Here is a 13,471-nt window from a genome sequence, read left to right on the forward strand (position 1 = left end):
TCGAAAGCAATTCGCATTTCGTTATAACGGAGCACATTTCTTTTGTTTTTCTTTGTCAGTGGTGCTCAGAAAAGACTTCGTTATAACGAAAATTTCGCTATAACCGTGTTCGTTATAAGCGAATTTTGTACCATAGACTTATAATGGCGTTAAGTTCGGGACCAGAAGTTTTACTTCGTTATAACGAAATTTCGTTATAACCGTGTTCGTTGTAACGGGAGTGCACTGTAATCAGTAAATGAGAAAATCATGCAATAATGGAGAATTCAGTTTGTCAAGGCATTTTTTTTTAACCTCAATTATCAACCACAGTATCATCTTTCTTTTTGGATTAAAAATTTCCACATATTCTACCAAAAGTGTGCACACTGAATTTCCATTCTAAAAATGAAAAAAAAAAAGAGAATCGTTTGGCTCATTGTGACTTTTGTTATGAATCGTACAAAATACCACAAATTCTTTTACCAAATTGTTTTTGGCTACTTAAGTACCAAACATTTGATACAGTACAATGAAGAAAATTTTCTGGTTCCAAGGACCATTCTGAAACAAATTTCCACAGCAGGCCTATTATTAGGACTTTTGTTTCTTCACACACACACACCACATCACATGATAATGACAGAAGTCAACAGGCTTTTTACATAAGTATTTGGTTTACATTACAAATTTTAATTGTAGATAAATCTCTTTCATTGTCTTTCCCAAAATGCAAATCAAAATCAAAGTTCTACAAATTTCTTCTTTGTCAAACATGACACAAAATCTATGCCCTGCAAGCGCAATTTACACACTCAGTCACAAATGTGATTAGATACAAAATACAATTCATCAGTACAGAAGGCAGATAAACATTTTTGGCATTTGAAAAATGCATGAATACAATTGTAGCACATGGCAATGAGGACTCAAGAGTGACACATGACAAGATACAACAGTGGGGGGGGGGGGGGAGGATTTAGATGATTCACACTTTTAAAGAGAATGTTGCAAAGGAAATCACACAACTTGTATTAAATTCACCTTGGAAATCACACACCACTAGACATAGTAACAGATTTAGATTTAACCACATTTCATTACCAGATTTTTTTCTCCATACCTCCAACAACAAACAACCAGTCTAAGTTGAGGTCATTCTGTAAAAGTTGAATTTTTTTTTCTTTTTTTTTAACACTTTGCCAAAAGACTGTCAGTATGAATGGCAGTTTCAACACAGGTCCTCCAGCATTCCCCTGAAAATGTGATCCTAAACTGGCTGACTTCAACAGGCAGAGAAAACACATCGGGAATGGCAGAAAAAGGGCAGACTTTCATGCGCTACTGGGGAATGATCGTCGCACTAGCAGATTATAACAAGGCAAGTGCCAAATTGTGTCTCGCCCATTTGCGTACAAGAAATTAATATTTTTCTAATTCCCAGAAGTTCATTGACCCGCCTATGACCTTTGACCTTGTGGTGACCTTCAACTCCCCAAGGGACATTTACCATCCAAGTTTGGTCACAAACAGACACAGGGATCAAAAGTTATGAGCCATAATCGAAACGCATCAGAAAAACTTAACAATGGGCCCTGAAAATTTGTTGACCCCTTTCTGTGACCTTTGACCTTGTGATGACCTGTAATTCCCCAAGGGACATCTACCGTCCAAGTTTGGTCACAAACGGACATAGGGAGCAAAAGTTCTGAACCACAATCGAAACGCACCCTTAAAAACTTAACATTGGGCCCTGAAAATTTGTTGACCCCTGTCTGTGACCTTTGACCTTGTGATGACCCTCAGCTCCCCAAGGGACATCTACCATCCAAGTTTGGTCACAAAGGGACGAAGGGATCAAAAGTTATGAGCCATAATCAAAACGCGCCATTGTAGCAACATGTGTCGAGTTACGTGTGATAAGAGTCTTGCAAGTAAACTTTAACGTATGACCTCAAATGACCTTTGACCTTATCCTGTGACCTCCAACGGCACCATAACATTAAGGTACCCCCAGTGCATCTATGACCCAAGTTAGGTTGTAATCCAAGCAACTTATGTGAAGTTATTTGTCAAAAGAGAGTCTTGCAGGTAAACTTTAACATAGAAAAGAGAGTCTTGCACATACTCTTTAATACACATGTATATGACCTCAAATGACCTTTGACATCATCACATGACCTCCGACAACACCATAACATGAAGATACCCCTAGTGCTTCTATCACCCAAGTGTGGCTGCCATTGCTGTAACAGTTGCCAAGTTATGCATCATAAGAGAGTCTTGCAGGTAAACTTTAACATTTGTGACGGACGACGGAAGGACGACGGGCGGACGCCATTTGGATCCCTTAGTCTCGCCTTCACCTCCGGTGGGCGAGACAAAAACCTTACACTTATCCTACCGTCAGACCAATGTGTGGGCTAAAACCAATTGTAGGACTGATACCACTAATCTTTTTAAAAATTAACACACATCCCTCACAGCTAAAGCATTGTGACAGAGTGTAAAATACTGTGTGTCAGACTAGATAGAAAAATACAGGCATGACTAGCATTCCTTTCTGAGAAAACATTTGGCATTGTGGAATCATTGACAAGAATTCTTTGACAATCTTATCACATGTGATTGTTTGAATAAGCCAGTTTACAGTTAGCAGTGGTCTGCAATGACCTCTAAACCACACACTTCTCAACCATGGATTGATGTTTTGATTAGAAGTTCAGCTGAAAACAACCAAGCAGGAAGTGGTAATCCGCATGTAAATGCAACATGAATATGTGTTAATTTGGTTGAAAAGAATATACAATCATCCGTACATCCCGACATGCACATACCTCATAGACTATGAATATTTATGATGTATTTTCCATAAAGACCTATCCACTTTTCAAACATATATCAGTTTCAAGTCAATTTCAGGAGAAGGTCTGCAATAACCTATATCTTCACATGATCGGGTTGTAAGTAAGAACTGGCTTTCACATGATCAGTTAACATGACCGTCCTAAAATCTACATTTGATTACATTCTGCAGAAAACAGTCTGACTGAATACACACTCTTGTTTTAAAAACCACTCAGATATTTTTTTTTTTTAAATAACATTGACAAATGGTTTGAATGAAATACGTACTTACATAAAATGCATGCATCAAGGCATAATACAATAATCAGTTCCTCGCAGAATAGTACTTGCTTTCGGGCGTGGATCGATGAACACCTAAAATCGGGCACTAAAGTGATATGAGTGATACTTGATAGGTCAATATCAGGCAGTTATTCTATAAAGAGGGCACAAGAAAGCCTAAAAAGTGCCCAATTAAGTCCCTATTTCACATTTTATAATCATAGTCTTCTTATACATCACCACAGCTGCTAGCCACTGACGGATTAAAAAAAAAGAAAGAAAAATTGCCAAGTACATTTTGTAACCTGATGATAATAAAAAAAAAAAAAGTGCAGTGCTGTTCCAAAGACCAATTGATGCTGTTTTTCACAGTGGATATTATCACTTTACAACAATTACGTACATTTCAGTCAACATGGCATAAAAAGCAAGGTTTCTTATAGAATCATCCATGCTATATGTCATAGGAATACCGCAGTATTTTAGTACAGTTTAGCAAAAATTTTGCTTTACTCAGAACCGTCATATAGGCATTATCACAGATAACATACAAATAAATATATTACAGAAGACAGGAATACAATATTCACTTCTTTACATAAGAATACATCAGCCACAATACACCTTAGACTCAAATGAAACACTAACATGATAATTACAGGAGAAAATGGATTATCATACATTAAAACATCCATCACCTTATATTTCTGTATACAGAGACTATGTGCTGATTTAAAAATTTGTTTCTGAATCTCTTTTGATTTACTCTTTTCAAGTAAGACACTGGTTAAAAATTAGAAAATGTATTTCTATTACATTTTGTACAGTCATTGACCAACAAACTTGTGTCTACCTTTCTGATACACAAAACAACCGAACTAGTACTGCTTAGTTAGCATTAGGGAGCAGTCTTCATATACAACACTACCATGAAAGGCTCTACACTGTTTAAAATGCACAGCTAAAGGTTAATTTATCATTCATGATTAATACCATGGCAAGAATAATCATAGGGATGTCATTTCAAAAACGGGGTATTCACAGTTTTGTGATGTTTTCGTGTTAAAATACCATATGAATAAATTTGTTTAAAAAATGTCTTTGTTTGTATTTGATCAAGAAACATTAATACATCCAGCTATTTGCACCACACTTGTGCATTGATGCACTGGTTAAGGCTTTTTCCTGAATGGTAGACTTAATCATCCTCAGCACCGTCATGCTGTCATAAAGCTGCAAAATCTTGAAACATAAACATAAATACAAGTACATCAAATGCTGAGTGAGAGCTCATTTTCCAGTACTTTCATTCTTGATCGCCCATCTGATATCAAAATATTGACTTAATTCCTGAATGTCTAGCATGGTGTCAGTACGGACTACATGAGGTGTCAGATAAAGTTTGTAGAACCACAAGAGGAGAAATCACAATAGTTTTGTAATTCCATGATTCCGAGGAAAAAATACAATAACTACAAATGTATTTGGGACAAAAAACCACAACAACTGCATTAAGAACTACATTCTGGACTCCTACGGATCTTTCTACTTTGCTACACCCATGGTCCTCTATGAACTACTTTCATTATTTTATACAAGAGAAAAGATAATAGTTTACATAACAGGCCATCGCCAGGGCATATTTGCAAAATGCTATTCACATAAGCTTATCAAAATTATACACAAGTTTTGTTTTGTTTTTTCATAAAATATTATGCCTCAATCCAGCATTTTTTTTTTCTTGTTGATTTCACAAGCTGCATCACAGCACACTAAGATGAATCACCAATGAAGATCATTAAGCGTAACAGGACTCGACACTAAATTTTTTCTCATGTGGCCCATTCGGGCCACTAACATCTTCAAATACAGTATGAAATTTTGGTGGCCCGAAAAAGAAATGTAATGGCCAGAAATAAAAAGAAATATGAAATTTCCTATTGAATTTTAGATGCCCGATCGGGCCACCAAGAAGGAAATCTGGTGGCCCGACATCAACTTTTAGTGGCCCTGGGCCACTGGGCCATTGGGCCACCGCTAATGTTGAGCCCTGCATAATATTATTTACCACCTGAAGCATGATCAGAAATAGGATATGAAACACTCCAAAAGTCATGCCATTCCAGACTTGATAATAAACGGAAGACATTTCAGATTCACACCAAATTCTCCAAAGCTACGCCATAAATATTAATAAAGCTATATAATAACACCTCTCCAAAAGTACTGTACTAGCACTAATTTCTATACAGTCTACACATAAATATTCAGATGTAGGTATAGTACAAAGCATAACAGTCCTTGATCTACACATGTTAGAGTAATTGCCACTACCTCAAGGCATTCCAAAGTCTCTAAAATGAGATATACATGAGACTGGTTTGGTTGGTAAGAAGCATAAAAAGACATAAAAATCCTCAATAACAATCTATAACGACAACGATGATGATGACGATGATGATGATAATAATAACAATAATGACAATAACAATACTGATAATAATAATGATAATAATAATAATAATAATGATAATAATAATAATGATAATAATAATAATAATAATAATAATAATAATAATAATAATAACAACAACAATAACAACTGCAATAATGAAACTGATAACAGAAATAATTTCAACATGTAAATAATGATACTGATAGTAGAAAGTCACAAGCAATAGTAAACCATTTTTATATAATGCACATTACAAATTCATTCTGTCGATAGTACTGGCCTACATTCCAACTAAGGCTGACGTGCTCTTCAAACTCTTTGAAGCTTAAATTCATCTGAGATAGTGCATGCATGTGAAGCATATCGATGGTTTTCGCCTACTTTCACATACTCATTTATTTCATCATTTATCATTACCTCTCTTTTTTAGATTTGTTGAGTAGGAAAGATTTTGCATGTTTTGTATTTTTCTGTCGGCCACGTCATAAACAGCAGTTATGTGCTCACTAGGTCAAAATATAGTAAACATTTTTGCATGTTGCACTGTTGGTGTTGCACACTGCAAGCTGCAAGGACGTTCTCATGTCATGACACTAGTGCCACGGCTACAGAACACCAACTGAAATGCCTTTTTGAATTCCAAAAAGAGGACATTTTTCATATATATTTCTCTCCTGTTCTCCCTGAATGTAGCATAGGTGCAAAGTGCAAAGTATGTGTACTGCCCAATTGGGTTTTTGTTGTAGCTGCTTAAAGCAACACGAGGGTTTGTACTGATCACACAGTGATGGTCAGTTCTGCTCTGCAGTGGAATCTTTGACCGAAGATTTTCCCCCTATCGACGTCTTGCTAAGGTGCACAACTCTTGCAAGCAATTTGGTGCATTAAAGTAAAATGCAACTCACATACATATGACAGTCCAAGACATTCTTTGCTAAACTGAATAGGATCAAGCAACTCCGCGCTAGCTAAACCATTTTTTCTTTCCACCTCACATGTTATGAACAAAGAGTACCAAAAAAAAACTACTCTCACCCAATAAGAATATACCAACTGATCACTATTGAAACTGAGCCTGCATTACTGTTAAAAGAAAGAGGCAATAGTACCACAGCACAGCACACTGAATATCTCAATAAAAATGTGCTAAACGCCATGGTGAAATTTTTCTGCATACAATTTTGCAGGATTAGCACGGCGTGTGACAAATTTTCCAACAATCCATAGCATGTTGGTGTACAAGCATGATGGTGGTGAATATGAGTGCACACTTGGAACCTTAGAATTAACAAGTGAGTGGCAATTTTGCCAGCAGACAACAGCAAAAGCAAGCGTCACTTGCTGTGATGGAGCAAGTACAGCAAAATGAAGAGTGACACGTACATAAAACTCACAACATGATTGCCGATGCACAGTCGACCTTACTTCATCAGAAAATCTCTTTGGCTCTATGTACAGTAATCTGTAGAAATACACTGTTACTAAAGTGTCTCGCAATCACTAGAAATGCACTGTTATTAAAGAGTCGCAATCACTCTTTAAATACCTTTTGACTACAGCCCCTATATCAGCTCATTCCCTGATCTCACTAGGCTACACACAATTCTTGGCAAAAGATATAAATTGACTCAGAACAAGCAGCATAGAAATGTGCAACAAATCTACCTACCACAAGTCAATGCTTCACTGCAAAATATTGACAGCTCAATGATCCATTTTACATCGCCATAAACAGGGAAGAATATCCCGACTACCAGTGATCATACGAGAAAATTCTCTCAACATGGAAGCACTTAAAGCACACTGGTGCTTCATCTGCAAACATTATTTTACACAGATTATCATCTGCCACTGAATTAATTCATCTTTTTTTTTTTCCAAAATCAGCCAAAGGCTGGCACATGATCAAGAAGTGGCAGCCATCTAGAAATTCTTCTAAAACATGTGCACACTAGTGGCACTGATAGGCACCAACAGAACTATACAAACACTCTCATGATCTCCTCTATAATAGCAAGCTATGCTTAGTAACGCCACAGGTATGTCCGACCATTCGACGGGGAGCGAGAATAAAAAGAGGGGGAGTAGGATGGGGCTACTAGCTGGTCATTAGTCCTTGCCTAGTCACCTTCATCTTCAGCATCGTGTATTTCTCCTTGGTCAGGATCTTGACGGCATGACGATGCGTTGCCATGGTGAGGTCATAGCCATTGACCTACAAAATGGAAGGGGGGAATACACATGTAGCTATACCGTCTCATAATAAATAACACTAACATAGCCCTTACTACTGACGTTTCCAAGCACATTAATATGGAAAAATATCAAACTAAAATACAGCATTATGTACATCATATAACAACAACAACAACAACAGCAATTAAGATTGAGTAAACAGATAAGTTTTAAGCAATGATTTAAACTTATCTACATTTCCAGCATTGTGCCGAGTACAATCGAACATCACTCTCTGGTGCTAGTATGGCAGAGCAGTGTGCCAGTGATAAACACAGCGCACACTGTTTCAGGTTAAGCAGAATATCAGTTTGGTAAAAAGCCCACTTCATTTCAGGTCCTGAACATTTATAATTCCCGATATCATTTATCATAATAAGAAGTTGCTCTCTTACACTGCTGACCACATACAATCAAAATTTGTCATCTTCAGACAAATATTCAAATGAAATGATAATGGCTGTACTTTGCATCGAATATCTTTAACACAGCGTGGTGCTCAAAGCTCTTCACAACATATCATTGGATAGGTCCTTTGCAAATTCAGACAAAAATATACAAAAAAAAAGGAGATTAGCAGTTCAAATATAGTTCAAATTTTTAATTAGATTTACTTATTATATGCTCACTGAATAGCACTAAAAAGAGAAAGTACAATAATATTATACTGTATACGCTATATATTTCGCGGGGGTTTTATTTTCGCGAATTTCGCGAGTCGGGAGCTATCGCGAAATTAACAACACGCGAAAATATTACCTTCCAAAATGAATCCCTTGCCTTGATGATACGAACATTTCAGTACTAGTATATCATGTCACGGCTTACCGAACAGACCATACTGGCTAAGCTTGTTTACGCACGTCCACGTCTACTTACGAATACTGTAGAGAGGGGACCACTCGTCAGAAATCTAGCGCGATGGACTTAACCACTTCAAAAATGTTGAATTCTAACTTACTAGTTCGCAGAGTTTGGTAAGTTTTTTTCATGCAGTGTATAACTAGTATCATTCTTATTTGCTAGTAAGTTGAAAATTCACACTTTCTTTGCCACTTCATATTTTCTCTGGTCCACCAATCGCGAATTTAACCACTCGCGAAAATGTGTGACAGCGGCAATTCGCGAAAATTTATGTACGCGAAAATTATAGCGTATACAGTAGTACTACAATGTTGAATCTCAGCCATACAATTTTTTTAGTTGAGCATTGGATGCACAATCAGTAGAAGTAGCTTGCCAGAGAGACATTACACAGCTACCTTATTGCTTCGCATACCAAGATCAATGTGGGTAAAGCAATATACAAAATTTTGTATGCTCTCCACTTAATGTCATGAGAACTTGCTTAAATTTGGTGTGCCTTGTCAAGGGTGACTTGACTGGGGGTTTATTGAAAATTGATCTACAGTCGAGAAGTATTTATGGAGACTTCATATCATTGGCACATGACACTGCTTTTAAAGGGGAAATCCAGTCCAAAAATAAGTTAGTCTGATAAAAAAAGAATAACATGTTATGAGTTCAATGGTAAAAATTTAACTGAAATTGGATGAAAAATTAGGAAGTTATGACATTTTGAAGTTTTGCTAATTTTGCAAAACAGTTCTTGTACAGTGGATATGAATATGCAAATGAGTGAGCTGACCAAGTCATAACCTTACAACTTTTCATTGATCGTGTACAAAAAAATGACAAAAATTCAATGTTTCTGTTATTGAAGTCTGACATATGATGTTATTCCTGGTTGAATAACTTCAGAATAGTGATCAGCTAGATATATCAGGATTTGAGCCTCGGGCATAATTGCGTTTAAATGAAAAACTGGAAATTTCAAAATTTTATGTACAAACTATACGGCAAGTTGTGAGGGGATGACATGCTCACTTTGCCATATGCATATTCATATTGACCGTTCAAGAACTGTTTCCTAAAAAATTAGCAAAACTTCAAAATGTCATGACTTCCTTATTTTTCACTGATTTCGATCAAAATTTTACCATTGAACTCGTAATATTTTACTCTTTCTTATCGCACCAACTTATATTTGGACTGGATTTCACCTTTAAAGATGAAGTATTTCATGACTGGAATTACGCAAGATGGCCAGCTCACCTCAAGGATCTTATCGGCAACTTGTAGACCTGCACTGGCAGCTGGACCTTCAGGAGCTATTTTGGAAACAAAGATGCCCTGTTGGTGGTGAGGGAAAAGGTAAGAAAGATGGTAAAGTGCCGGCACTCACTTGAAGCAAGTTGGCTCGTAAGATATCATATCTATGCATTATTAATGCCTGTATTTATACAACATGAACACCATGTACAATTGTATAGAGTAAAACAAAAGTGTATTATATCACTGTCCTGCTACTCCTACTGTGACATCACAAACTGTTGTATTCTTCTCATCCAGCGATGGCAGCACTGAAACTTTAAAACTTCACGTCTGAACGGATTGTCCAATTTTCCTCAAACTTCACTAATGTGTTCTACTACTATTTCTGCATTCACTCAATCCACATATGATTGTATATGTTTTCATTCCCCTTTACGGTATAATGCGGATGTTAGGCATATTGTATGACTGGAACAGACCTCCCAACCTTTCTCAATATTCACACTCTTATAATATAAAGGGCACAAATAAAAGAAAATATCCTATCAACCTCATTAGCTTTCACTACTGAGGTTCGACCACATCATCAGGCTAAGACTTAGCACAATTTCACCAACAATCTGGTCTTCAAATTATTTTATCAAGTTCAAATGTCTATCCTCACTTGTTGTTTGAAAAAGTTAATTTAGACAGGTACAGTGAACTCCCGTTATAACGAACATGGTTATGACAAAATTCCAGTTACAACGAAGTAAAAATTCAGGCTGCAACATTATCAGCTCTATGTATTTTCATTGTGTATTTGTTCGGTTATCAACAAAATGTTACAAAATGTTGATATAACGAAAGAAAACTATCGGTCCCGAGGACTTCATCATAACGGGAGTCCACTGCATCAGCATCTCATGTTCTTCATCCATGTCCATACACCTACGTGTATGTCACTTTATGAAATAATGCATGTGAAATTAAGAGCTTATGCGGCCGTGCATCACAAAACCAACAAAACGTCGCACACACTGATTTTGTGTGAGGACTCAAATTAGGTAAAACGGGTCAACCTAGTCAATCTTAAATTTTCAAACTTTCTGAAAGAGAAATTCCTCTTCTTTATTATTCTACAGTTTGGGATCATAAGATACAGGGGGAATATAATTCTTAGCAGATTTTCTAGAACACTTTTTTGTGGAATAGTGTGATAAGGTGTGTCTTAATAATAGAGTCCACTTTCATTGTTTAAAAACCCTTTCCACACTCTTCACTTTCAAATCTAATAACTTTTGAAAGGATGATGCTACTGCTTTGGAAGTGGGGGTTAGCCATGGATACAATGCGTCGATAGAGCATGATCAATTTCAGCTTAAACTGATAAACCCTTCATAGCTGTCAATGGGGTGTTTTACATCCTGTTTTTTGTCTCATTCATTGCACAGCTAGCATGGCTTTGTAAGATTTAGTGCTTGAATAGACCCGGTACTTCAGAGCCTCTTTTCTGAGTTCACACTTTTCTAGAATGTGTGCTTCTTTCTACAATTTAGATAAGTTAGGAGAGTCCATTTGAACCAAGTTCACATACATAATTTTAAACCTTGAAACCTGCTCTTCCAATATCTGCCCCTAACTAAAAATCAATATCTAGTGACTTTCTATTCGCATTGTGATGCAGGGTCACATACTCCTGAATTGTGGATGGATGACTCAATTTGTAACCACCTTGGAAGACAAGGTCAATATTTAAAGAGCAGTCAATGAGACAAGGCTGGAATAGTATTGGAAACTTGATAAAAAGAGATCTGATATAACAAAATACCTGATATGACAAACTAATTTTTCTGGTCCCAATAAATTTATTTCCTTTGTTTTGTACTGACTATTGACTACTGATATAACAAAATATTTGATACAAAGAACAAATTGTCTTGGTCCCAAGGATCTTGTTATACTGAGTTTCCACTGTATCAACTATTCATTTTTAAACCATTCTAGCAATTGCTTGGTTGTTGTGTCACAGCCAAGCTACACATTCTCCCCTTAAAGGGCTAGATCCTAATCCAGAAACATACAGGAAACTGAGTGGTTTAGTGGAAGCTCACCTGGTCATTCTTGACAAAGGGATTCTTGGCACTGTCCTGGTCGATCCCGCCTGCTACACTGAAGCCCAGTCTGGTGCCATCCTTGTATACATTCACTTCAATCTAAATGAGAGTGTAGACAACAGATAAATTCAAGCATTTCCACACAAGCTTTCAAAATGCCCTTCCTAACATGGGGCCAATAATAAGTTATACAAGCAAACCTACACCACAGGTGAAGTTTATCTGTTTCTCATACTAACACCTTGTAATTGTATCCAGTTTGTCTGTTTTCTGCCAACCTAATCAAATGTGTTCAGGTAAAGCATTGATGCAATGCAAATAGCACTTTGTACAGTTAGGGGTAGGATTTTAGGGAGTCTATACTGCGTATAGTCGCATATCAGTCCGGGAAACCCGCTCATGAGGACCGCTCCCGCGTACGAGGACTGCCCCGCCTCATGAGGACCGCCCCCCCCGCCTCATGAGGACCGCCCCCATGCCTCACGAGGCCCCCCTTTTCATTTCTATTCATCTCACATCTGACGTATAAAACACACATGTTTTAATGGGCGCTCTGCATCGGTCGATTAAAACTCGATTTTTGAAAAAAAAAAACAGATAGGATTTTTTCTTCTTTTCATCATGGAGAGTGGACATGTGTGTGTAACAAAAAATCACCGTGCAAAGTTGCGACAATTTATTCGTCAGATGTGAGATGAATAGAAATGAATAGGGGGGCCTCATGAGGCGTTCCCCCCGGGCCTCATGAGGCATGGGGGCGGTCCTCATGAGGCGGGGGGGCGGTCCTCATGAGGCGGGGCAGTCCTCGTACGCGGGAGCGGTCCTCATGAGCGGGTTTCCCGGACTGATATGCTATGCAACTGCAAGCATGCATACAACGTAAGCATATCATTTTCTTCATTACTGCCAATAGCCAGGAGGGTACTCTTCCTGCAATACTAGTAGGATAAAACCTCTCACCGCTGGTGACTGTCACTTTAATTCAAGACTTGCAAGAGCATGCATCTTTTAGCTTTTTCACTTGCACATGCACCATCACATTTCAAGTAGCAACATCAATAACAGGCAATGGGACTGTACAAAAGGGCGTGTCGACTCTTCAACTGGGTCTCGGCTTGCACCAGTGCAGTGGTCTATTTATGATGTTGCGACCAACTGTGGCCAGGTAAAATACATTCTTACAAAACCAGAATTTAATGCGACAAGATACATTGATAAGTGGAACTTACAAATGGGACTCCAGTGGCTGGGTCTAGCATGGAAGTCATTTTGTTGTGATTTCTTCTGTCTTTCCGTTGATGGTGATTGGGTGACCAGCTCAGAATTTTGTAGCGTCGCGTCGTCGCGTCGTGATCGCGTCGCTCGACTGGCGCATGGCTACTATACTACGGCGCGCGCGGATATCGCTGTATGGGGCGTCGCGTCGCACGCAAGATCTACACGGCTAGCTCCCTCTATTGAC

General features: G+C 37.8%; 1 protein-coding gene across 2 annotated transcripts; it reads right to left on the bottom strand.

The window, feature by feature from the left end:
* Positions 1-2,389: 2,389 nt before the first annotated feature.
* On the bottom strand, positions 2,390-13,301 carry LOC139720028 (tax1-binding protein 3-like). Of its 2 annotated transcripts, XM_071631406.1 has the most exons (5): positions 13,239-13,301; positions 12,007-12,108; positions 9,914-9,991; positions 7,692-7,778; positions 2,390-4,350 (listed from the first exon to the last, which is right to left on the bottom strand). In XM_071631406.1, the coding sequence occupies exons 1-5, from the start codon at positions 13,275-13,277 to the stop codon at positions 4,234-4,236; spliced, it is 423 nt and encodes a 140-aa protein (XP_071487507.1). In that variant the 5' UTR covers positions 13,278-13,301; the 3' UTR covers positions 2,390-4,233. The 2 variants fall into 2 exon arrangements, with proteins under 2 accessions (XP_071487507.1, XP_071487514.1); XM_071631413.1 differs by lacking the exon at positions 2,390-4,350 and having other exon boundaries at positions 5,721-7,778.
* Between the last annotated feature and the right edge of the window lie 170 nt (positions 13,302-13,471).

Source organism: Diadema antillarum, unplaced genomic scaffold (genome assembly GCF_040938485.1).
Source record: "Diadema antillarum isolate AM-2024a unplaced genomic scaffold, OU_Dant_1.0 scf00000010, whole genome shotgun sequence".
Lineage (NCBI taxonomy): Eukaryota > Metazoa > Echinodermata > Echinoidea > Diadematoida > Diadematidae > Diadema > Diadema antillarum.

Bases quoted from the DNA above. Each gene is read 5' to 3' on its own strand.
- LOC139720028 (XM_071631406.1), bottom strand. From the start codon at position 13,277: ATGACTTCCATGCTAGACCCAGCCACTGGAGTCCCATTT. The intron at 9,992-12,006 runs GTGAGCTTCCAC...CACCACCAACAG, and splicing joins CCTTTGTCAAGAATGACCAG to GGCATCTTTGTTTCCAAAAT. The intron at 4,351-7,691 runs GTGACTAGGCAA...TTATGTTTCAAG, and splicing joins ACACGATGCTGAAGATGAAG to ATTTTGCAGCTTTATGACAG.